The following is a 27,142-nucleotide window of genomic DNA, read 5'->3' as shown; positions in this document are numbered from 1 at the left end:
TTACATGATAACATAGATGAAACATTTGAAGTAGAAGAGATTGCAAAGTGAGAAAAGAATTGGTCTGGCAATAGAATCGTAAGGAATGCCTACTTTCAGCCAATGGGAAATGGGTGAAGAGCCAGTGAAGAACATAGAGTGGTTAGTGTCAGAAGGGAAGGTGCAACGTTAAGGAAGTGAAAAGAAAAAAAGTGCAAGAAAGCCATCAAGTGTCAAATGTCCCAGTGGTGGTAGAAAATAAGGACTAAAAAAAGGCCATTCTATTTGACATTAGGCTATTGATGAATGTAGAGAGCAGTGCAAATGATATTTATAAAGTGCTTACAGTTTAAAACTGGGAAAGGTGTTGTTTGAAATCTATTTCCTCTAAGGCTTAAATCTAAAGTGATTTAAATTTAAAGTGACTAGCATCAAATACATACCATGTTCAGTGGTGAGAGCAGGTGGCAGGCTCTGGCTGTGAGTTCAGGGACCCTCAACACACAAATTGGAAGTATTCCAATTCACTAAAAAGCAAGAGTCATTTCTTCTAAAATCAAGATACCAAGCAAGACCAAGATTCTTTGTTTTTCTAGAGGGAAGATGAATATACTCTGGGATCCCTAAACAAACAGCCTGTGACCCTTGAAATACATCTAAGTAGATCAAATTACAAGTTTTATTTCTTCCTTGGTTTTCAGTAAACAGACCAACAAGACCCATATCTTTCTTACACCTTAACTAAAAAAATAATAATTTTATCAACCAATGTGACTTTTAAATGTCTTGTTTTCTTTTAGGGGTTCAGTCCATCAGAATTTTGCTGACTTCACTTTTGCAACTGGCAAGATAATTGGACGCATGCTCAAATTAAAGGGAGATATAGATTCAGATGTAGCGATTGATCTTAGCAACAAAGCTTCATTAGCATTCTTACAAAAGCATTTAGGTAAGAAACTAATATTTTTTCATGAAATAAACCAGATGAATCTCAGGACAAACCTGTCTATCTTAATACAGCTTAAGTACCATTTAAACTATTTCCAGTTGGTTTACAATGGAACAAAGCAGTAAATCAATTTGAAAACAGAAATTTGAGTCAATTTTGCTGCTTTACATCATATATATTATAGAAAGCAAACCCAACTGTTAAAGCTAATAGTCTTTGTATGAAGCCTAGAGTGGACTTCCATGTTGAGGATACTGACAGCAGGTTGCCTCACTCCTATCCCTTGCATTCAGCTGCTAAAGCAGCCGTGGGGCAGCTGAAACAGAGCATTGTCTCTACCATCCTAATGCAACTTGGGTAATTTGTAAATCTGTATTGCCACCTAGGGGCACCAAACTGTTTAATGCTCTCAAAAGCTTAACATGTTCATTAACACTTTATATTTTACAGGACTTCATAAAGATTTTGATCAGTGGGACTGCTTGATTGAAGGAGATGATGAGAATCTTATCCCGGGGACCAACATTAATACAACCAATCAACACATCGTGTTACAGAGCTCTTCAGGAATAGAGAATTAGAATTAGGATTAAAACAGTTTTAAAAGTCTTGCTTCAAAACTGCCTAAAATTATGTCTGTGTGTGTGTGTGTCTGTGAGAGAGAGAGAGAGAGAGACAGAGAGAGAGGCAGAGAGAGAGAGATTTTTAATGTATTTTCCCAAAGGACTCATATTTTAAAATATAGGCTATACTGTAATTGTGATTGAAGCTTGGACTAAGAATTTTTTCCATTTAGATGTAAAGAAAGAATACAGCATACAACGTTCATATCAGCCTAAATTTTAATTTTACAAAGGTGTTTCCTTTTTAGTGTCGAAGTTAAAACATGCTTTTACATTACTTTGACAGACAAGTAGATTAAAACAGGCAAAATGCCAGTGAAAACCTGTTGCAATGATACAAGACCTTCTAAACATACAGTAAAAACAGAATTTCTTGCTTTTTATTATCTACTATGGGTGGTAGAGTTTAATTTTAGCAACACGATATTCTAGGTAGAATTTGGCAGCACTTTTCTTTGACTTTTGGTCATGGTAAGAAAAATTAGAACAAGCAAAAGCCCATTGTTTTAGCACAGGATTGGTGGTACTACACAAATTCAAATGATGATTAAATGAGGAGTGGAGAAGAGTTAAGAATATTAGAGATGAGGCAAAGGCAGTGGATTAGAGAAAATTGGTAATTTTTGGCATTTTCTTTAATTCTTTAAGGCATTCTACTTACTAAAGAAAGGTTCCATAGGTATTACAGCATATAGCAGGGATTCTAGTTAAAATACATTAGTTACTCAAACAAAGGCTGTGAAGGATAATTAAACATTCAGAATTACATTTAGCTTCTTCATATTCCAATTAATTTTATGTTTTCAATTCTATATGTAGTAGTAAAACAGAGTAACACAATTAAATGAAGGTAAAAATATAGCTTAAGAATTTATACACTTATAAATATGGGAATCATAGAAAATGATTTTATTTCCCAAGGGATATAAAAATTTTTACCACTCATTTGGTACCCTAGTCCTATCTTAGTGGCGTCAGGTGCAAAGTCACTAATTCTGAGAAATTTTACCTCTGTAGCCATTCAGATTAAATTTTTTAAAATAGGGAGTTAAACTCAGCTTGAAACTGAAGGCTTTCTATAATCTGACCCCAACACATCTTCTCTGAGCTTTGCTCCTGACAATTCACATTATATTGTCTATATGAGTAAGCCAAACTTGTCTATTCATTATTCCAGGAGTAAGTAATATACTCATCTACCTCAATTACTTTTAATACAAACCTCTCTCCCTTCTACTTACTGAAATTATACCTGGTTTTTAAGGTTCATAATTCTGTTTTCATTAGGCTTCAGAGTTTGATAATGCTTCACAGAGATACACCTTTACCTCAGTCTCATTTAGCAAACCTTTTTTCCCCATTCATTTTAGAAATAAACATTCCAACTGTATGGATGTGCCATTCAACACTTTTTTTTTTTTTCTTACAATCTCTTTTGTTGGTGGTGCATGCTGATGCTGAAAGGAGAAAATAACTATTGAAAATATCTTATAAGTTAAGGTTAAAAAGAAATAACCTAACATAGTGCACACTGAGTATTTTTCAGGGAAAAGAAACAATTACCAAATGCCTACACCTTTTCAGGGACTTTATATAAATTATTTCTAATCTTAAAAAACACTACAAGAAAGGTTTTATCATCACCACTTTACAGATGGAGAAGATCAAATCTCAAAATATTACATAATTTGCCTATTTCACATATCTGTTAAGCAGCATACAGCTAAGATCTGTTTCCAAAAGCTAAGATCTATACTTTGCAAAATCATGTTTAAAAAGTCATGGGCTTTAAAGTTAGGTAGGTCTGGGCTTGATCAAGCCTCTGAGACTCATTAGCTATCTGACCTTAGGCAAGTTATTTAACCTCTCTATGAAGCTTCAATTTTCTCACCTATAAAATATGGATAATATTGATATGCACTTCAAAGTTGATGATTAAAGTGAAAAAATGCATTTAAAATACAAGCTAAGTGACTAATACATAAGAACTAACATTTAATATTACTATGCTTTCCCCAATCCTCCATTATTATAGAGGAGAGATGGAACCAAGTATATTTAAGAGTTCTATTTCCTTTTTAATAAACTGAGACCATCATATTAAGGATAAACTTTATTTAAGGATAAACTTTATTCAAATCTTGTATTAGAATAATTCCAAATTCAAACAGAATGTTAGTCAAATGTTTAGACAAACAGGCAAAGATTCAAAATCAAGACAAAAATTCTGAAGGAGATCCTGCTAAAAAGCTATCCTAAGTAGAATCAAATAATGTACTTGTCATGAGCCTTTATTTTTCTATTTTAATGTAAACACTGTATTTGAAAGGTACCAAAATAGTTTTTTGAAATGTAATGTGTTAGCGAACTGTTTAGCAAAATAAATCCTTCCAACTAATTAGAAACATAAGACAACAAAGAGGAAGGATCCCAGATCCGTATATACAACCGTATCACTATAAATACACTCCACTGTCACTGAGACCTATTTTGTTTTCCACCTATATAAAAGTTTTTGAAAATAACAACTTCCTGTGGTTACATGTTTTCAATTTTCTCAAATATTCTGTCGGTCTGGGTAAGATGCCACTTGTTCGAGGGCAGCTTCTGACTGATTGGCCACAGCTATAGATCCACAATTAAATCTCCATCACCTCCAAACCCCTTTTCTGAAACAAAAAGAGAAAAACTTCAAACTGAGAAAGAAACATACAAACAAAAAAATTTATTTCCACGGGTGTTACCGTGACAAATGTAATGTTCTCTAAAAGGGAGGGGGGACAGATGAGTATTCTAGTTACTACAGGGCATTATTTCCATAGAAATAATGTTTTATTTTATTATTAATATTTTGGTTCTCACACTGTACCATCAAATCAAGTTTCTCTTAAAAATTATGAAATTGGCATATTTTATATTTTGCTAGAATGGTGTGAACAAGGCTGATAATTAGTTCTTTGTCCTTTTTGATTAATATATATTTTTCACATGATATTAAAGCTATCATGAGCTGATTTTATTCTCAACGTGCCTCATTTCTAAGAACATTGCATTATTTATGAACAAGAATGTGCAATACCAAGAACCAACCAATAATTTGAATCTTATATAAACTAAAGATTCAAAAATTCCAAGAGATTATTTAACAAAGATCATTTGAACATATGAGTTAATTAACAGATAAAATTCTTTAAAATGTGAATTTATCACATTCATAATTTAACTTTCAAGATCAATTAACAAATTTCCTATATTTCAAGAAATCCTCATTTTGGTTATTTATTCCCATAAGTATATTCAAACTTTTTTTACCTAAAGTGGTTTTTCTTCCCTGCTACCTATGTCCAGAGAAATTGATAAACCATTTTTGTTTGAGGGATTCAGCATAACAGTATTTTTAAGAGATTGTAATTCTGGGTGATAAAACTATTTTGTTTTAAAAACACAAGTTACCTTTAATTGTGGTATCCCCTGATGACATGAAGTAAAGATCTTTCCCTACTCTTTGGGATATAGCCTAACAAAAAGAATCTTTGAATTGCTATTGATTCTTTATCATGAGTATAAAATAATTCAAATCAGAAATAGAACCACAGATAAGCCAGAAAAGATGTAAACAACAAAATGTATTTTTATCAAAATTATGACAATCTGATTTTATAATGAGGATCACGTGAAGTACATTTTCTATTCTTCAAATACTTATTTCTCTAGAACATACCCCTGGAGCACTCTACATGGGGTGTAAAGTACCCTTTTCCAATGTTTAGCTCCCAAACCCCCAACGACTCTGGTAATTGGTGAAGGAGGGAGGCACATCATTGTTCAAGGGGCTGTTATTCAAACACAGTATCCATGTAGAGCCACAGATGCTTTATTAAAGACAATGAAAAGGGAAATATTTCTCCTATATTCCTTTTAACAACCAACAGCAACATGTGCATGCATTATGTGATACAGAAACTAATTAACAAGATACTCTTATGGTAAAATAAAATAACTCAGATGAGAAACCATTTTTTAAAAATGTAATTAGATTCCTAGATCATAGTGACTTGATGTATCATAAAAAAAGTCATGCATAATACAATATTCACTTTGTAAGGAAAGTTAGCTCATTCGTAGACAGGTATCCAGATTTAAGAGCTTCCTCAAATTTGAGGGAAGGATATTTAAATCTCATTAGTAACCAAATCAAAAAATTTTAGAGCCTTACTCATAAGTAATTTCTATATGTCTGCTAACTGGCTTAGTCAAAGCCAGACGTAGTTATCTATTTACTTATCTAGATACATAATTTTATGTTTACTTTTAATAGTCCTAAATAGTTATTTTCTATGTGGCAGGCATAGAGAACTTTATCCAAACTGAATCTTGTATGTACATATGTATGCATTTGGCTCTGGATTCTTCATAATTAATGGATGGAGACAACCTGAATGTAAAAAGTTTTAGTAAATACTGATGCAAAAAGTGTAGTAGGCTGTTATTTCTGACCTCAGCAAAAAAGTAATTAACATAATGTAAAGAGAGATGTTCAATGATTTTTAATAGTAAAAATTTCAAATGACCTAAATATCCAACACTACGGGAAATATTTACTACATTATGGCTCACTAGTGTCATGCAGCATTATTCAGCTATTAAATATTGTTTATGGCTTTCTGAGTGCAGCCAAGATGGAATAAGATGACTATAACCTCTCTATCACAGATTACAATGAAAAATTCTAGACAGAATATAAAAAGCAACTACTCAAAGATTCGAAAGTGAACAGGAATAGGGAGATTAAGAATTAAAGTAAAAACGTGAATAATGACTCACAACATGAGTGAGTTTCACAGGCCTTTTTTTTTTTTTACTTCTTTGTCTCCTGATTTTGATCTGAGGGTGGGCCAAATCAAAACTGCCCAGCTAGGGTAGACAGTAAAATTCTGAGAGAAATTTCTTATTTATAGTCAGTGGACTAGGGATAAAGGAATCCTGAATGCTAGAGAGTAAGAAATAGGTAGGAAATCTCTTCACTGTATTGTGGTGTTACGTTTTTTTTCTGTTTTTCTTCTGGCCCTGCCCTGAGGGTGGCTAGCCCCAGTCACTGCCTGGTGACAGCTATGGCAACATAGGCCCCTACAAATGTAAGAGATGACCCATCTCTCTAGCCAGTGGAACCAGGAAAAGAGCTTTCTGTTGTCTGAAGAGTAGTAATAGGAGATTGTTTTTGTTATCTCTTTATCTGCTTCTTATGCGCAATCAAACAGAACTGTGTGGTGGAACAGAGGTTGAGAGAAAAATACTGTCTGGCTAGAGGACGAGAAAAAGGGGCCACTGGAGGCTGGATAAAAGAGGATCCTGGGAGCCAGAAAATGTGGAGAACATCTCAGAGAGGAAAAGAGGTGAAAATGTTTAACTCCTAATGCTACACGTGAACTGTAAGTCTCAGGATTGCCCCTGAGCTATGCACATGCAGAACAGAGCCAAAAAAGCACAGCAAAGTCTCTGACACCTAACTACTATATAAACCACTGACCAAAGTCCCTGACTACCCTGGGTGGCTTATGTACCAGGAGGATCTGAACAGCAAAGGCTTTGAAAACTAAACGGACAGGAGAATCACCAACTATAGAAGGAGAAACAGAACATGTAGTATGAATTGAAACCAGCTGATCATCTGCTATAACAAAAACTTCAACATTCTCCAGATTTTAACAGGACCCAAAGTCTTAAAACATAATATGCAAAATGTTCAGGATATAATCCAAAATTACTCAACATACAAAGAACCAAAAAAAGCTGACCATTTCTCTAGAGAAAAGAAAATCAACAGCTACAAACCTCAACAGGACCAGATATTAAAACTATCAGACAAAGATTATGAAGTGAGAAGTTCAAGAAGTTCAACCAACCCCAAACAGGATAAATTCAAATGCCCAGACACATCATAACGTCATGGCAAATTGCCCACCATATCGTCTTAAATGAAGAAAATCAAAATATAAAACTACACATAGGATGAAATCAATTGTGTCTAAACTATGTAGATGCAATACCTACATTACATATAAACAGAAAAATTATAAAAGAAAACCAAACTGGTCAACCTACTTGTCTCTGGATGGGTATATTACAGGTGATTGTTACTTTCTCATTTTTAATATTGCCATATTTCCCAGGTTTTCTGCATCTAATATATATAAGAGTCATGAACACCAAAACATTTTCTAATCAAGGAGTAAAACATTAATAACTAGTTTTCTCAGAGAATACTTGGCATAAGGACCAAAATAATCCATTTTGTTATTGCTGCTTTTAACTATTGTCACAGGATTTTTCTCCCATTTTTCCAAACGCAAGGGCTTTGGAAATAGTTTGTTAAATCACCTTTCAAAATGAAGAACAATGCTCTCACTAATTACTACTTATACAATTCCATACCTCAGGTGGACGCTTATCCGATTTGGGTATGCCATTCCAGACATTCTCAGGGTTCACTATCTCCTCCATACCATTTGAAAGGTTCAAAACCTACAGGAAAAAACAAGTTTTTGTTTTTGTTTTTTTAAGTGTCCAATTCAAAAAAATAACTGATTTATGTACCAGAGCAATTATTTTAAAAATGAAATACTATTATTATTATTTTGAGATAGGGTCTTGCTGTATTGCCCAGGCTGGAGGGCAGTGGCAGGATCACAGCTCACTGTTGCCTCGACCTCCTGGGCTCAAGGCAATCTGCCCACCTCATCCTCCCAAATAACTGGGACTACAGGCGTACACCACCATGCCCAGCTAATTTTTTGTATTTTGGGTAGAGACAGGGTTTCACTATGCTGCCCAGTCTGGTCTCAATATCCTTGGCTCAAGCAATCTACCTGCTTTGGCCTCCCAAAATGCTGGGATTACAGGCATGAGCCACTGCACCTGGCCCTAAAATGAAATACTTTAAAAAACAATGAAAATGAATTTATTGAACTTCAACCTTATGTTTCAAACTCCATGCTACTTCAGTTTCCCAAACATATACAGAGTATCTATGACTGGTGATCAAAGATGGATAAAATTTCAACATCAAATAGTTCAAAATCTAGCGGAGGAAAGACCTCTAAGCAGATAATTACAATACACCATAGAAGTACAGACTTCAGCAGTAAGGGGTATAGGAATGTAATACAGAAATAAGGCCTTTTTGGGACGGGGGGAAGGTTGAGGACAAGGATAGATTTAGAAAACAACGTCAGTGAATGCTCCCTGGTAGAGGCAATGGGTAAGTAAATTGGAATTAACCAGTTTGGTAACAGGATGGAATATAGGTAAAATAGAACTGAATTATGAAATATATCGAAACAGCAAGCAGATTGTATATGTAAGAGAAGTCAAGAAGTTTGATGTCCATCTAATATAAAGTACAAAATATAAAGAATTATGGCCAAAGAGAGTACATAAACACTTAACCCTAAAGGATTTCCTATGCCATGTTAATGAGCTTGACTTTTATGTTCCAGGTCAGGGGCTCTCCAATTTTAATGGAATATTAATGCACATTCTGGAATCCTAACCCCAGAAATTCTGAATTAGCAGGCCAGGCCAAGGCCTAGGAATCTATAATACAATTAAAAAAATACACCAGGTAATTCTCAAACAGGTGGTTTTCAAATCACGGGAGAAACACAATCAACTGGAAGTCCCTAATAAGTTTCACGCAATAATGATGTAAACAAATTTGCATTTTACAAACTTCACCCTGACACCGTGGACCATCAATTTAAAGAAGACTAGAAGCAGCAAACAAAATAGAAGGTTATTAGAGGAATGTAGCTGTGAAATGACTCAACTAAGGTAGTGGCACTAGATATAAAAAATTCCAACTAAGAGGTAAGATGTGTAAAGTGTGGAACTAGGTGACTAACAGAATCTAGAAAGAGTAAGAGAGAGATGATACAGCCTAGGATGATTTCTTGCTACGATTCTTATATATGGAGATTTAAAATATTTGTGCATTACATCAAATTATCAGGGGGAACAAGCACGTACATTTGTTCAATTGCATTCTCTAGTCTGATAGAGTCTGGTAAAATTTCCTTAATAGTCTGCAAATACATTTGGAGATAAAGAACTTAAATGTCACTTACCCTTGTTCCTTCTTCAGCTGTTTCTAAAATCTCACATTTAGACCATGTGTTTCTTAGACTTGACCACACAACACATTTAGATCCAACAGTAAAGGCTTTCAGAGTGTAGGTGTTCTGTGGTTGAGCTGCCAAATTGAATTAAGACTCAACGCATATCTCTTAATTCCTTAACGTAACATACACAAGCAAAGCATTTTCCTAAAGTGCATTATTTCTATATCATCAATATCATGTAATTAGTACATTGGTATGACCGTCTCCCTCAATTTTGTTTAAAATTCTTCTAGCGCCCCTCCCCCATATAATCTCTTACTGCTTTTCTAAACCAACAAACCAAACAAAAAATCACCATCATAAGGATGTGAATCTGATTTCTAACATTGAAAATCGCTAATAAAATATGGTACTATTAAGACAAGTGTCTTTTATACTTACAACAGCCATTTCTATAACAAAGCAGCGTGTTACAAATGAGCAGACATTCTTATCACAGAGTTAATACTTACTATTATTAAATGTGACAATGAGGAATAAATATCTAATGCAAGGGAAATACTTACATAACTTATGTGTACCCACAGGATGGCATACCATGCAATTAAAATATTTTGAAAGCATTTTTAAGGGACTAAAATGCAGGATTCAATACTGTATGACAGTATGATCTAAATTGTTTTTAAAACTATGCAGTAGACATACACAAAGATGGTAAAAGACAACAAAAAGAAAATACATCATGGTGTTAACATTGATCACTTTTTGTTGATTTTCATTCTATTTCATTATTTTTCTTATTTTTACAATGGTTCAAATTTAATAATACAAAAATTGACATTTAAAAAGTATAGCATTGATTATAAAAAGCTGAAAGTTACCCATTTAAAATTTTTTTTTAAGTAGCAAAGAAAACAGCAGTAAAAATAATTTATAAAAATGTTAATATAATAAATGTTCTCCAAGATTTACTCATGACAAATTTTTTAATATAGGCTACCTAAATCTATTTTTTTTGTTGTTGTTGTTTACGGGTTTCTAATGAATTGCAAGATCAATGCATGATACAGTTAAGTCTAAAAGACCCTGTTAAAATAAACCTTACTGTAAATTTATGCCTACTGTAGTACTTGGCAAGGGAATACCATGTTTTATAAAACTTACTAACACTTGCCCTCTTGATTATAAATGTGATTACATTTTAAATGTGATTACCTTTTGGAGACTCAGATTTTAAGCATTCAATTTTTAAACACAAAACTAATATTTCAGCATTTCTTCCAGCATATAAAATTTTGCACTGATTTCACAATATATTTTCCCCAAGTTTAAAATGCCCTTCATAAAATCCAATCTGATTCACTTCCCAGGTTTTTAATCTTTCTTAAAAAAAATTAGTTTTTAGAAATCCATGTAAGAATTATTCTCTTTTCTTTAAAACAAACAACTTTGGAAAGTCACTATGTCAAACTTAAAAGTAAATGGACACTTTGGGAGGCTGAGGCAGGAGGATTGCTTGAGCCCAGGAGTTTGAGACCGGCCTGGATAACACGACGAAACCGTCTCTACAAAAAATACAAAAATTAGCTGGGCGTGGTGGCACACGCCTGTAGTCCCAGCTACTCGGGAGGCTGGGCTGGGGTGGGAAGACCACTTGAGTCTGGGAGGCAGAAGCTGCTGTGAGCCAAGATCACACCACTGCACTTCAGCCTAGATGACAGAGCAAGACCTCACCTCAAACAAATAAACAAACAAACAAAATAAAAAAAGTAAATGGGAAAAAAAATTCACATACCTGAGACATGATCTGGTAAGTCATTATTGTGCTTGCTTCCATCACTGCTTTCTTCCTCAGGGAACAAAGGCATCAATGCTGAAATGTCATCCCTGTTTTCATATTCTATAAATTCTTCTTCATATATATTCATTTCAATCTGTGTTTTAGGATCACAATCTGCTCCATGTAGATGCAATGACATCCTGTGCTGGTCATCAAAAGATTCTACACAACTTGACTTTCTCACGTCCTCAGTACACATGCACTCTTGTGCTTTCTGACTAACTCCTAAAGACAAAGGATCCATCTTGTCAACTAAAGGCAGCTGGGCTGTAGGTAGCTCTAGTTCTGATTGTTTCTCAGCTTCACAGGTGAGAGGAATCTGCCCTGTAAATAGCTCCAGGGCGCCTTTTGTGACACACTCTTGGGAGAGTGGCATACTTGGTGGCACCAGGCTTAGCTCCTCTTTTTCTTCATCCACCACCAGAGAATTCTGTAACTCAATAGATTCCAGCTCTAAGAATTCTTTTGATTCATCATCAGGAGAAAGTGGCACCTCAAGTGAATTCAGTTCTAGTATCTCCTTTGTTTCATCACCATGTGGTAGTAATGTGTTAAATCCTGTAATTAGGTATTTATCATCAAACTCTGCTTTGTCAACCAGATGACACTCTACTTCACCTTCCAGTTCCTCAGTATCAATTTTATCTTTGCAGGGGTTTTCAAAATCTTCACAAATGTTATCAGTTTTAGGGTCACGGAAGTTACTTGGTTTGGTTCCGATACTGTTTACATCTTTTTCAGTTCTTTCAGCAAGCTCATCTGCCTGTTCCATATATATTTTATTTTGGACAGCTTTATTACTTAATTTCTTAAGTCCTACATCAAGATTGCAGGACCCAAGAGCCTGCTTTATCTCCGAGTCCGTATTTTCATAGGGAAGAGCACTTTTAGTAATACCAATCTTAGAATATTTCTCCATTTTCTCATTAATACTTCTACCTTTGCTTTTCAAGTCGACAATTGCTAAAGGGATATCACAAACATCCCTTCTGATTTCTAATATTGTTATTTCCAACACATCTTCTGTTACTATTTCATAGAAATAGTCATTTCCCTCTTGAGAACATACTCCTTCTGAAATGTTAAATCCCGAGAGGCAACATGGAAAGGCTTGCATGGGAACCGACAAAAGTTCAGAAGGAATGGCCCAGAGTGCTTTTGGGTCCACACAGTCTTCGACGTTTCCAAAGTCCACAAGCCTGACAGATACAAGATAATCTTCACAAATATTAGTGATAAGTGCTCTATAATAATGTCCATCTTCTCTGTATCTTACTATACAAGGATCTCCAATATAAGGACATGGGATACAATTTCTCCTGTCTACTACCTGTTCTCCAGCAGTCTGTACTTCTACTTCTAAATACTGAAGTTTCTCTGTATCAGCAAACTGACACCAAAAGTACTCGGGTCCATCTATCACAGTGGCATAAGCTCTTACCATTTTTTTTTCTGGATTATACCAGTTAAGAAATACTGAAGTGTCAAAGTCTGATTTGTTAGCAGAGTTTGAACCGGCACCTTTAATTACTTGGGTAGAAAGTTCTATTTGAGATTTTTCACTGACAGCATACCTGCTAATCATGTCATCTGCTATGATCCCATGTTCATCAGCAAGAATAACTTCCCATCTGTCTCGAAATTTTACAAATTCACATCTTATTGCAGTCTCGCTGGTCCGTTGGGAAAAGTAATGCATCATTTTCTTAGAGTTTTTATTGTCAGGAACCCCAAATCCCTGCAAGGAGCAATGAATGCACAATCCTGGCAATACTGCATTAACAAGGTCAAGCCTACCTATTTTGTTAGTATGAACCACAGAAACATTGCCATAATCTATAAACTGCACAGAGAGAAGGTCATTGGGTTGCTGCTCCTTGACCACAGCACGATACCATAAATTGTCTTCTGGGAAAACAGCACATATCACATCTCCTCTTTGCAAAGGTGGACCTGCATAATATTCGGGCCCTGTTTTAACACTGTTTAATCTCTCTGAAAGACGACTAATTTCAGATTCATCTTCTATTAGTTGAACATAAAAATCTGAAAGGTCATTTATATGAGAAACATATACAGTTGTTTTAAATCCAGGCATTATAGTCTTCTGTGGGAACTCACAAAATTTCAGAGGTAAATCTTTGTCACATGAATCTCCTATTTTTCTCTCTGAAAGAGTGGCTTCTACTCTTGCTGTTTTCAAGAGTGTCTCAGCACAAATTTCTTCTTTCTTTTCTGTTGTTAATGGAAACACTTGACTATTTTTATTTCCCACAGACTCTTGATATTGAGTGACTAAGTTTGTTTTTGTTAAACTTTGTAAAAGTCTGAGTGCCTTGTATGATGAGTTGATCTTAGGTTTATATGACTGTTCCGAAATTTCTTTATTATGTAACTTGTTCCCTACTGATTTACTTAAATATTCTGTACATGGCAACTTCATATTCTCATTTTTTTCTGCAAGATTTTCAGTTGTAGAAGGGAGCACTTCACTTTCTTTTTTTCTTATTCTATCTTTGTAACTAAGTAGCCCCAACTTCTTATTAATACTAGCACTAACTTGAATATTATCACCATATAGTTCTATAATCAGTGTCCCATCTGGATCTTTTGCTACAACTAAAGCCTTCAATGACTTATCTAAAATAGTCTCCTGAAACCACAACACCACTTCTTCTGGTATATGATCAGGAATATCAGATAATGAACATTTGATAGCTTGCATGGGCAAAAGTAAGACATCATACGCATCACTAGGTATTGGAAGCAGATCATCACTTGTTACTACATAAATATTCCCAAAATCAACAAAGAAGACTTTCTTTGGCTCTTTTTCTATTACTATGCCCCTATACCAGTTTCCATCAGTATATTTGGCAAGGCACATGGTTCCAGGGTTCAAGGGAGATGTTTTTAAATTCAGCAAAACTTTACTTAATTGTGTAATGCTACATGACAACTGTTCTAAAATACTTGCATTTCTTGCCAGCTGGCAATAAAATGTCCAAGGGTCATCAATATGTGTTATATACACTAATTCTTCACTTCCAATTTTCATATCATGCGTAGAATAGAAGTAGGAATGTAGCTGAACAGAGGACTCCAAAGGCTTCTGAAGTTTTACTGGTCTCGCAAGTCTCTTTTCTACCAAGAAATGGCATGCGCTCTGAAAGGGTGTCAGCAAATCCACAATGTTAAACAGTTCTTCATTATTAATTGAAGCCAGAGCAAATACTGTACATTTTAATTCTAGATTTTTTTGCCACGCATTATCTACAAATTCATTGAAAGCTTGTATCGCCTTTACATCCCAAACAAAGGGATTTTGACCATTTGGTTGAATTAAATTATAAAGGCTGCACCTAAAAGCCTGAGCCTTAACCTTGAGAAATTCTTCACTAATTGAATAAATATTCTTCACAGATACCATTTCTCTGTCTCCATAATCTACAAATATTACATTGACATGCTCCACAGATTGTATCCCACTAATGAGCGCTCTGGACCATTGTCTGTTTACCGTTCGCTTAGCCAAACAAGCAGGGGTGTTTCCCTGGTGAGGAGCAGCTATATTTTTGCAATAGTACTGAATATCAGACATTAGAGTTTTAAGTCCTTGTATGTTCCTGGTCAGCTGACACCAGAAATAGCCAGGGTTTTCAACATAAGACACTCTGACTTCTACTGTACTTCCAACTTCCAGCTCTCCTTTACAAGAGGAGCCTGGCTTAATTTCCAAGAAATTCTGTATAAGAGGAAAATAAACAGATGCTCTTTTCACTTTTTCCTGCATAACTAGTTCAGCTGAACCATTTGTCACAACTGTTGTGTCACTCAAAGCTTTTGAAACAGATGTGGTTTTATTCTCTCTCTTGGCTTTCTGCTCTCCTTCTCCAGTCTTGGCAAAAGGTATTTTGTTATTCTCTATAGTAAAATGATTTGAAACATGCCCCGGGGAGTGGGCATTTACCGGGATATTTTCCTTTGTTTCAAATTCCTGATACTTGGCATATCCAGCTTGGGCAATTACCTTACTAATGTTTTCTTCCCCTGTTCTTGATTCATCAAGAATCTCAATAACATATTGATGATCCTGTTTATCAAGAATATGGATGACTAATTCTTTGTGGAGCACAGTCTTTTCAAAAAAGGAAACTGCCTCCTGGCTCCAAGTTTTTCCCAAAGGCCAAATATCAGCTAGGGTGCACTTCAGAGCCAATATTGGTAGCTGCCTAAACTGAGGAAGCAGCATCCTTACGTCATACCAGTCCACATTTTCCGAATTGCCTCGGTCAACTAAGAATACATCCACACTCTTGTCATCCAATTTGGTGACTATGGCCCTATAATAACCATTTTCTTTCCACTTGACACAGCAAAGGTCATCAGGTTCAGGTTTCAAAACTACACCATCCAGCTTACTGGCAGAGGAATAGAAACCGCACATTCTCCTCATCAGCTTATTGAAGGTGACATTGTGTTTCCTCAACCTAATCCAAAACTCAGACGGATTTTTAACAAACTCTACCTGTGCATCGTAGAAGGCATTCATCTTTAACCTGATAGATCTTAAGGCTGGGAGTGAAATCTCTTCATCTACTTCTTCAGCAGGAGACTGAGACTGAGGAGATGTTTCTGGTTCCTCTTCCTCTGTTCCCTGGCTCTGAAGGACTCGGTCAGCCAAGCAATACGACTGTACTCCAAACACACGGTTCAGATTAATCCCATCTTCTCCATACAGGGTGACATAATATACATGCTCAAAGGAGCAATAAAATTCAATCTTTGCATTCACTGCCTTCCCCAGTATCAGTGCCTTCAGGTCACCGACCTGTGACCGAGACCAGCCTCTCCCACCATCCCAGAGTCCATACAAAGCGCAAGGGTAGGTCACCACTGGCATTCGAAAATATTCAGGCAACAAGTACCGAAGGCTACTGCAACTCACTAACTCCTTCCTTCCATAGTCCACGTGAAGCACCTGGGCACAGCGCTGGGGCCGAAAAGTCTCAAGCAAGAGTGCTCTGTACCAACGTCCATTCAGGCCACAGGATGCACAAGGAGAGCCTGGCTTGTCTGGGCTCTCCTCCCTCTCCTCCCAGGTGGCGCTGGTACAGTTCTCATCCCCTGTCCCTGTGGAACCCCGGTATACCTGGGCCATACTCTCAGAGAGGCGGTGGATCTCCTGCGAGAGGCTGCGGAGCTGGCAGTGAATGCGGTGGGGATGGCACACTTGGGTTACGACCACGGGCTCCGTCACGCCCAGCTGCAGCTGGGGATAGAAGTAATCCAGACCAGGCTGCTTTTGCTTGAGCGGGACTCGCGAGAGAACCGGGACCCCAGAGCCCACGCTAGCAGTGGCCGCTGTGAGATAGCGCTCCAGCAAGGAACGGAAGAGGCTGTCGGGCACCCGCCGGGCCAGGCCCAGCTCCCGCATCTGTTGGAACACATCGGGCACCTCCAGGAGGACCAGGCGATGGAGCAGCAGCACGTCCAGGACGCACCCGTGCACCTCCTTGCCCTGAAGGTTGCTAAGGAAGTCCACAGCGTCGGCGGGCCAGTGCTGCGGCTCGCCCGCGCCCGCGCCGCAGCCTGCCGGCACCAGGCCTGCCAGCACGCAGCCCAGCACTTCCGAGGGCAAGTTGAAGAACTCTCTGCGCCCGGGCGCCAGCGAGCCTGCGCCGGCAGTGATGGTGCGGCCCTCGTCCAGCAGGAAGACACGGCTCTCCTGTGCCTGCCGGCTGACCACGCGGCAGCGGTGCCACAGAAGCCCCACCTGCACCAGGCACAGCTCGCCGGGCGAGGCCGAGGCGCTGCCCAGCGCCCACTGGCCGCGCGTGGCCGCCGCTTCCTGGATTTCCCGGCTCAGCCGCAGGTACTCGCCCCGCCGCTGGCCCACCAGCCCCCACAGCTGCACCGGGATCACATCGGGATGTACGTCCACGAAGGATACCCGCAGGGCCAGCGAGGCCCCTGGCGCCGGCATTCCGGGCGTCGAGCACATCTTGACGGCGCGGTGCGGCCCCCACTTCCGGAAATTCAGGGCCGCGCGTCAGGGCCTTGAAATCCTCCGCGCACCACAAGGCGAGTCCCAGCCAAACTAGGATCAAAGGACCCCGGGGAGGGGAAGGACGCCGGAGAGGCGTTTCCTCGGCAACCCCCACTCCGGGACTCACGCAGCGGACTGGTAAGACCCGGTAGCCCCACCAACCGCCCAAGGTCGCGCCTACGGGCACGCATTTACTGCGCTCTGCGCCGCCACTTCCGGCCGCGGAGAGTGGGCGGGGTCAGTTGAGGCCTGGGGTTGGCCTAACGCCTAAGGGCCTAAGGATCTTTTTGGGACGTTCAGGAGACCCGGAAGTGGGAGGTTTTGGACACAACTTGCGTCTCCTCAGAGCGCCTTTAACTCTGGAGGCCTCCGTGTGAGGGCCTGGCTCAGGGCTGCGGTGAGGACGGAACAGAGAGGGATTTCCTTTTCGTCCTCCCAACTACCAGGGATTGAGCACTGGGGGCCAGGCACGGTACTAGCCAGTGGCGTTCCCGACGAGAAACGGGAACGAGAAACACAGGAGACAATGGCACGTTTCTAGGCGTTAAGGCCAGAACTCTCGGAGGGCCCCGGGCGCTGCCGCGGTGCTCCTGCTGGCTCATTGTGTCTGTGGACAGCCAAGTGCTCAGCCTCTATTCTTTAACCCTGTTTCATCATCTGAATTGATAGAGTTGATATGAGGTTAAAATAACGTATGAAAGTATATAGCGACTGGTACATATTTCCCTTCCCACACTTAGCTGATATGGGTTCCTTTGCTGCTTTGCTGGCTAACTCTGGCATCCCAATTTTGAAGGCATTTTCATTTACTCACAGAGCTAGCACAGAACTGGATTCATACAAGCAGGCCAAGAGATATGGAATCAACATTCCTTCAAGCCCCTGCTGTATCTACTAAAATCTTAACAGGATAACCCTTTGAGGCCTCTGTTTGTTAAATGTCCAAACCTACATTTGGAATGGAAAAGTGCAGGTAAATTATGGGAAGTTTCCAGGATATGTCTACATTAGATTTTTGTTCATTTGCAGAGTTAGACACATCCGTGGAAGCTTCTTATAGTTTGCCTGCACTTTTCCTTCTACTCCATGTTTCGAAATGTCATTAAATACAAATACAATAAGGCAGTGCTTAAAATGACCCTTGCCTAACTGTAAATCTCAGTGTCTTCCATCTGTCCAGATTAGAGGCACCATGTGCTTCCACATCACCCTATGCTTACTTTTTCATGGCACTTTTAACATTGTGTGGCAACTGTCTGATCTCTTATCATCCCGCCAGCCAACAGGTTCCGTTTGGCAAGTGCCGTTTGTTGGATTCTTGGAATCTAGCTTGGAGAGAAGGCAATTAATATTTGCTAAATGAATATGAATGAATGAATCCAATTTCTCTAAAAGCTTTGGCTTTTTCCTGAAGAACTCATCCTTGAAAACTCAGTTTTCCCATTTTTTTCTAATTGTTTCATATTCATTATGGAAGAAAAACATTTTATTTAAAAAAATCTAGCAAAACGTAGCTCAAATGTCTTTTCCTCATGACCCTACTATTCACCCTGGCAGAACTGGTTATTCCTTTTTTTTTTTTTTTTTTTTAACACACTTCTATATTATCTATTATATTTTGTAGCTCTCTATCTACCACAGTAGGAACATCTTAAAAGCAGGAACACTTCTCATTTATTTTTATGTTCTCGCTGCCTAGCCAGTGCTGGACTGTTAGCATCCAGTAAATTTTAACAAAAGGGTAAGCAATCTAACACTATGCCCTTTACAGTGGAAAGAAGGAGTTCATTATAAAATGGTCTTATGATCACTTGAAATTGTTTTATCATTACATGGAATAATGGAGACTTTAATCCATCATCTATTTCAGGTTCATGTTGTATAACCAAACTCCTTTGTAGACCACAGGGTTGTAGATATTATGACTTACTTTTTCTATTTCATTTGTCCTCCAACCTCCTTTCATGGCTCATGACCTTAATCCTAGGATGTCTGGGTGTATCACGTGGCCGTTATGGGTTGATCCGAATCCCTTACCCCCATGCACCCAGATGTTTCCAATGTCCCACTTTTTCTGTATCTGGAGCAGTTAGTGTTAGTTTGTTCTGTCCTGCTCTGCTGTTGGACAAGGACTTGGGTTAGTTTTGAAAATCAGGTCATTGCACTGTGAAGATTAAGCTCCCCTCATATATCTCCCATACTATATTAAGCAAAATATCTTGAGTTTTATAATAAATAAACTTTCCTCCCATTAGTCTTGAGAAGCCCTTGGTTTTGGAAAGGAAGGGAGAGGGGATATTCTTTTATTATTATTATTATTATACTTTAAGTTCTGGGACATATGTGCTGAACATGCAGGTTTGTTATATAGGTATACACATGCCATGGTGATTTGCTGCACCCATGAACCTATCGTCTACATTAGGTATTTCTCCTAATGCTATCCCTCCCCTATCCTTCTACCCCTTGACAGGCCCCGGTATGTGAAGTCTGGGAGAGGGGATATTCTTATCCTAATATAAATACATAAAGGATAAAGGGGGAAAGGATAAGGCCAGGGATGAAATATGTATGACAGGTTTTTGAATACTAATATTGTGAGCCACTTCAATATTTTTTATGGAAAAGATGCAGGAAAATTGGGCTAAATAAATCATATTTATTTTGTGCTATCTTAGACCTCTGTATATAGAGAACTCTAAGTAGAAATGCAGTATAATTTACAGTCTATAGTTTCTATACTACTAGTTGGCCATGTTTAAAGTTGCTTAGAAAAATTAACATTCACTGGATATTTTTAGAAAACAATTCAAGTAAGAAATACCCTCTTAGGAGAATGAAAAAGACAAGCTATAGACAGGGAGAAAATATTTGCAAACCACATGTCTGACATAGGACTTGTATCTATAATAGATAAATGACTCTCAAAACTCAATAGTAAAAAAAAATAAATTTGGCAAAAGATATGAAGTAGCATTTCACAGAGGAGGATGTACAGATGACAAAGAAGAATATGAAAAGATATTAAATGTCATTAGTTATTAGACAAAAAAAAGAAAACCCACAATGTTGTATCATTACATTCCATGATAATGACTAAGCTAAAAAATTGTGATAACACCAGTACTGGCAAGAATGTGAATAAACTGCATCACTTATGTTGCTGGTAAGAATGTAAAATGGTACAGCCACATTTTAAAAACTATGTACTTGCCATATGACTAAGAAATTGCATTTAGGCATTTATCCCAAAGAAATGAAAACATGTTCATGCAAAAACCCATACATGAATGTTAACAGCAACTATATTCCTAATAACCCTAAACTGAAAACAACGTAAATGCCTTTTGATGGGTAAATGATTCAACAAACTGTGGTACATCAATACCAAAGGGTCCTACACAGCAATAACAAGGAAAATGAATTATTGATGTGAGCGACAACTTAGGAAGGTTCTCCATAGAATTTTACTGAGTGAAAAAAATAGTAAAAGGTCACATACTGCATTGTTCTATTTACATAATATTCTTAGATTAACAAATTATAGAGATGGAGAAAAGATTAGCGGCTTCCAGGAGTTAGGGATGGGGAAAAAAAGGGACAAAAGTGCCTATAAAGGGATAGCATCAGCCATGGGCTGATGAACTGTTCTGTATCTTGTGTGTAGTGATAGTTATCAAAGCTACACAAAGGTGATGAAATTGCATGGAATCACACACACACACACACACACACACACACACACACACAGAGAAATGTGTGCTTGTAAATGAGTGACTTTGGAATCTGTGGATTGTACCAATGTCAGTTTGCTCCTGGTTTTGATTGTGTACAACAGATATGGTACATCCCTATACATTTTTTTGGAAACTTTATGAAAATCTAAAATTATTTCAAAAAAAAGTTTTTAAAAATTCTAAAAAATTAAGATTTCAGTGCCACAAAATACAATTTTATTAGAATACACACACAGACAATTCAAGACCAGATCATTATAGGGGGCAATGAGAGTAGAGAGAGCATAGTCTTTTGAGTTACAGCAGGATTGGCCTCCATTTGTAAGAGCCATGTAACCCAAGCAAATCATTTACCCTCTGTTTCCATATCTGAAAATGGATATAACGACATGCACCTTACACTTTGGTTCCAAGGACTGCATGAATTAATGTAAATACAGTTAACATGTTTGCATTAAATAAATACTTGAGATGCAACAAAACATAGTGGGAAAGGAAGGACTTTAGATTTTGAAAGTCCCTGTTTATCATCTCAGGGTGACATGGATAATAAAATTTTCTGAGTTAGGTTCTTCATCTATAGAAATGGAACTATACTTAAATATGATGACTAAATGAGCTAATATGGGTAAAATACCCACCACAGGAAACGTAATAAGTTGTAGTTATTAGTAATATGAATGAAATTAAAACTTAAAAATATGTTCTCTCCTAAGATTCTTAAAGATTAAAAATCTTAAAATAGGTTTTTAAAAAATTTGATCTATTTAGGCATAATTTTTGTACAGTAAAACTCACACTTTCATATTGTACAGTTTGATGATATTTTGACAAATGTTTACAGTTTTATTCCCTTAAATAGTGTCTTTGGAAGAAAAAAGTTTGTAATTTTGATGAAATCAAATTATTCACACATTTTTCTTTTCTAAATGGTAGTTTATTTTGTTGTTATTGTTCCACTAAATCTTTTACTAACCCAAGGTGAAAAAACAAAACAAAACAAGAACTCACAAAAACAAACTTTCAGTGCTTTGTTTAGAAGTTTTATAATTTTAGCTCTTGTATTTAGGTCTATGATTCATTTTAAGTTAACTTTTTGTAGTGAGGTAAGGGTTGAGGATTTTATTTTTACATATGGATATCCAGTTGTCATATTGCCATTTGTTGCAAAGACCATACTATCCAGTTAAGTTATTGGCGCTTTTGCCAAAAATTAATTGACCATATGTATGAGAGTTTATTCTTTGACTCTTTATTCTGTTGCATCAATCTCTACATCTATCTTTGTTCCAATACCCCTTTGTTTTGATTATTTTCTAAACTGCTTGAAAGCTAATTTTAAAATTAAGTAATAATAATCCTCTTTGTTCTTTTTCCTCAAAATTGTTTTTGATTTTCTATATGTATTTTAGAATATACTTGTCAACTTCTGCAAAAAAAATAAAATTGAAACCTGCTGGGGTTTTATTAGAATTTCATTGTAGGTAGAGATCAATTTGACAAGAATTAACTTTGGAGAAATACTGAGTCTTTTAATCCATGGACACAGTTCATTGCTCTACTAAAATCTTTAATTTCTCTCAGTAATGTTTTATATTTTTCAGTGAACAAATCTTGTATACTTTTGTTAGATTTATATCTAAGTTTTTAATGTTTTTATGCTATTGTAAATAATATTAATTTTTAAATATTTTAGTCCCCAGTTTTTCATTGCCAGTATATCAAAATATATTTTTGTATATTGGCCTTATATCTTGTGAATTTGCTAGGACTTCTAGCTTTTGGTATCCTTGAGGTTTTTTTATATACATAATTATATCATCTGTGAATAAAGGCAGTTGTATGTCTTCTTTTCTAATATATGTGTCTTTTATTTCCTTTTCTTGCTTTACTGCAATGGCTAAGAACTTCAGTACAGATTAGAATAAAATGGTGAGAATTGATATTGCCTTGTTCCTGATTTAAGGAGAAAGTCTTTCACCAATACAATGTTAGCTACAGGTTTTACTTAGATCCTTTTTAACAGGATGAGGAAGTTTTCTTTTTTTTTTTTTCTATTTTGTTGAGAGATTTTATCATCAAATACTATTGAATTTTATCAAATACTTTTTCACATTCTATTGATACATGTTTTGTTTGTTCTGTTAATTGGGTGAATTATATTGATTTTTTAGGATGTTGAACCAATTTTGTATTCCCAGGATAAATGTCACTTAGTCATGATGTATACTTTATATGATACTGGATTTAATTTGCTAATATTTTTTCACATCTACGCACATGGATTTTTAAATTTTCTGTTTATTGTGGTACAATATAAATAAAACAAAACTTACCATTCAAACCATTTTTAAGTGTAGAGCTCAGTGGCATTAAATATATTCACATTGTTGTACAACCATTACCACCATCCATTTCGATTTTTTCATCTCCCAAACTGAAACTGTACCCATTAAACAACTACTCATGCCCTCCCCACTATTCTATATTGTCTTTATGAATTTCATTATTCTAGTACCTCAAGTAAAATCATGTATGTGTTCACTTTTGCCTGGCTTATTTCACTCAGCATAATGTTTTTAAGGTTCATCCATGCTGTAGCATGTATTTTCTTCCTTGTTATTACCTTCTTAACTCAGAACTATACCAGGACAAAACAGAACCCGTGATAACAAGCAATTAGGCACTTTAAAACATTTACTTTTAAAATCAGAATAACACAGTTTATTTACTCACATATATTCCTGTCTGTTACCAGATATTTTCAGCAAACAGACATCTTTAAGCATCTTCATCTGCTTTTATCAAACCTTGAAGTGGCTCCTGCTGCTGTTGACAATCACAGCAGCCTGTTGGGGGTAAAGTATGGGGAGAGAAAAAAATAATGTATTCCTCAAAATTCGGAAATAATAAAACACTTGAGTGTGGGTAAAATGTGCATGTGTATGGCATCAATGAAGGCCAAATAATGCTTTGTTTCCATACATTTCCATACATGCTTTAAAATGAAGAATAATGTAAGCATATCACATATTTATTAACTGTTAGTCAATTATATATTATTTGAAACTATCAAATTCTAGATTTTATGGAATAGCTATTAAACTGATGAAGATGATCCTTAAAAATTATGACATGTTTTAAACACACATGATCATTTAAAAACAATTAAGCATTTAATATGGTAAAAAATTTTATAAAATCAGAAATGTTATTGACCCAACATAATTATTCTGAAGAAGAGAACAAAATGATTTAATCATGTGTATAAATGTCTTTCTCCCCACTCCCCAAAAAACCCTTTCAATTCAACAGGTACCTTCAGAGTGGCTCCTATTTGAAGTTTATAAGGGATACAAAGATGTGTTACATGGTCCTTGCTTTCAAGCGATACATCTTGTGTAGGGGATGATGATATGTACATCTATGTAGTAGGGGAAGCAATGGGAGAAAGGGGGTACTGAATATACTGAAGGCTTCAGAGAGGAAATAGTAGGTGATCGTTTTAGATAACTGAGGTAGAATTTAATCAATACAAATAAAGATGACTAGGTGGTGGTGGTGGGAAGAAAGGTAGATGGAGGGAACAGAATAAACTACATAGAAAAGCAGCAAGTATAGAGCATCTCCAGGGAAATAATTAGAGCAATGCATTTCCAAGGAGGTAGGGTACAGGTATGCAGTGAAAGGTAAAAGTGAGAAAAATGGGCTGGAGTCAGATTGGGAGGGTCTTGGATATAGCATTAAAGGTTTTAATTTTTACTATGTGTGTATATAGGAGAAATTGAAGGTGAGAATATGCCCAATGTTGACCAATGGAAGATGACGGTGCTTCCCTGTGAAGAATGGATTTCAGGATGAGACAGTCCAGACACGTTAAGAACTCTGTATGATACTTTAAGGTCTGAATAATTTTTTCCCCTATTTTGAAATATGAGAAAATAAACTCAGGCAAAAAGAATCCTAATGATATTTTAAAAATTCTATTTTTTTAAACATGACATCAATATAATGGCTCCCTTTAAGTATACACAGGTTAAGATTCTAGAGTTCAATCACTTAAGCATTTCTTTTTTTTTTCTTTCGCAGACAGTCTCCCTCTGTTGCCCAGGCTGGAGTGCAGTGGTGCAATCTCAGTTCACTGCAATCTCCGCCTCCCGGGTTCAAACAATTCTCCTGTCTCAGCCTCCCAAGTAGCTGGGACTACAGGCGCATGCCTGCACGCCCAGCTAATTTTTTGTATTTTAGTAGAGACGAGGGTTTCACTCTGTTGCCCAGGCTGGTCTTCAACTCCTGAGCTCAAGCATCTGCCCGCCTTGGCCTCCCAAAGTGCTGGGATTACGGGCGTGAGCCACCGCGCCCGTCTCACTTCAGCTTTTAAGGAAATGGGAATTCAGAAGTGAAAGGACTTGATCCTAATTATACTCTTCTGTCAGAAGTAGAACCCAAAGTAGGATAAAGATCTTTAGACTCTGGGTTCAGTCTTTCTTCCACATTATCTGGCATTCAATAATAATATATATTTGCTTGGTAGTCATCTTTAAAGAGTCTCAGTTTAATTGGAAAGAAAAGAATTACTTATTTTCCTTTCCAAAGAACTTGTTTTAACCATCAAGTATTAAAATTAACCATTTTTTTTTCTAGGAAAGTCCTGAAGGAATTTGTTTTCATTAATAGAAAAAATATATGTAATTATAACAACTGTAAATAAATGTGCTTGAAAATTTGAAGATGACTGAATAACAAATTCTTTTATATTTACATTGTCCTGAATTTTTTTATTAGCAAAGTAAAAGAGAAATTGCAGACTCATATGATAGTCACAGATTCTTAAAACAATAAAGATAAAATTAATTGATTCATGTTATATGTAGCTGTAATCATTTTTTTCTTAATAGCAAAGAAATGCTACTAAAGAGAGCAGAGATTTATATAAAAATGGAAGATGTACACCTATCCACTAGTGGCTTACAATCAAATAGGATTTGGAGCACTTGAAAAAGACATGTTATTCCATATTGAAAGCAGACTTAATAAATGTTACCCCTTTAATTATATATATAAATTAATTCATATATAATTTATATCTTATATATTGTATAGTCTATAATTATATATACTAATTCATGTATACATATAAAAAACTGTACATAGTTAAAAATAAGTATATGCATTTTCAGTAAGAAAAAAATCATTTGAGAGGAGACAAAATGTAGAGAAATACCACATAGAGTGGTATTATAATAAGTAAGTGAGTTTGGAATTCTTAAGCCTGTGAGTATGGACACAAAAATTACTGAAATTTTTAATCCTTTTTATTTACTGAGAATTATTTTGGAAAACGAGTTGATGATTCCAAGTTGGCAAAAATAAGCAATGTTCCAAGATAATCAGTAGATATGATTTCATCAGAAAATTATGAATGTGATTGGATAAGTGTTGGGTATACTGGATTTGGTTAAATTATAGAAGGTCTTAATGTTCAAGCTAAAGCATGGTGATTCCATTCTAAAATGTATGCTAGAGGCAATTCAGATTCATTTAAAATGTATGAGACATAAAAATGCCATAAGGAAAAATCTGTTTTTAGAGGACTTTACTGGATTGTGACCATGATATAAGAGCCTTCCTTGATACCTAATTAGTGAACAATAATTCTCAGTCATAATAATCATATTAATTAGGGGAACTGTGTTTTCATCCTGGCTCTGCTACTAAGTCACTCATGAGGATGAACAACTCTACTTCTCTGAATCTCAGTTTACTAACATGTGAAATGGGAAGGTTAAATCAGATAATCTCAAGGAGTCATTTCAGGTTAAAAATTCCTGAAATTCATGTTGATCCA

The 27,142-nt window shown here is 36.5% G+C and overlaps 2 protein-coding genes across 4 annotated transcripts in view; one reads left to right on the top strand and one right to left on the bottom strand.

Moving 5' to 3' along the window:
* PLA2G7 (phospholipase A2 group VII) overlaps nt 1–4,696 on the top strand; it is a 35,806-nt gene extending 31,110 nt beyond the window's left edge. For both annotated transcript variants that reach the window (XM_007972332.3, XM_007972331.3), the window contains exons 11-12: nt 780–928; nt 1,379–4,696. In XM_007972332.3, the coding sequence (XP_007970523.2) occupies nt 780–928; nt 1,379–1,509 (280 nt within the window). In that variant the 3' untranslated portion in view covers nt 1,510–4,696. The remainder of the gene's footprint in view (nt 1–779; nt 929–1,378) is intronic.
* On the bottom strand, nt 1,757–27,129 carry TDRD6 (tudor domain containing 6). 2 transcript variants are annotated; one of them, XM_007972345.3, is made up of 4 exons: nt 11,464–27,129; nt 9,675–9,799; nt 7,984–8,073; nt 1,757–4,220 (listed from the first exon to the last, which is right to left on the bottom strand). In XM_007972345.3, exons 1-4 carry the CDS (start codon nt 17,510–17,512, stop codon nt 4,191–4,193), a joined length of 6,294 nt encoding a protein of 2,097 aa, XP_007970536.2. In that variant the 5' UTR covers nt 17,513–27,129; the 3' UTR covers nt 1,757–4,190. The 2 variants fall into 2 exon arrangements, with proteins under 2 accessions (XP_007970536.2, XP_007970537.2); XM_007972346.3 differs by lacking the exon at nt 7,984–8,073.
* Nucleotides 27,130–27,142: the final 13 nt, after the last annotated feature.

Source organism: Chlorocebus sabaeus, chromosome 17 (assembly GCF_047675955.1).
Source record: "Chlorocebus sabaeus isolate Y175 chromosome 17, mChlSab1.0.hap1, whole genome shotgun sequence".
NCBI lineage: Eukaryota > Metazoa > Chordata > Mammalia > Primates > Cercopithecidae > Chlorocebus > Chlorocebus sabaeus.
Note: the sequence above shows the minus strand (reverse complement) of the source record. Positions and strands in the feature narration are given on the sequence as shown.

Excerpts from the sequence above, each read along its gene's own strand:
- TDRD6 (XM_007972345.3), bottom strand. The coding sequence starts at position 17,512 with ATGTGCTCGACGCCCGGAATGCCGGCGCCAGGGGCCTCGCTGGCCCTG. Across the intron at positions 9,800-11,463 it reads CTTACCAGATCATGTCTCAG|CTCAACCACAGAACACCTAC; the intron begins GTATGTGAATTT and ends TCAATTTGGCAG. Across the intron at positions 8,074-9,674 it reads CAGCTGAAGAAGGAACAAGG|GTTTTGAACCTTTCAAATGG; the intron begins GTAAGTGACATT and ends TTTTTCCTGTAG.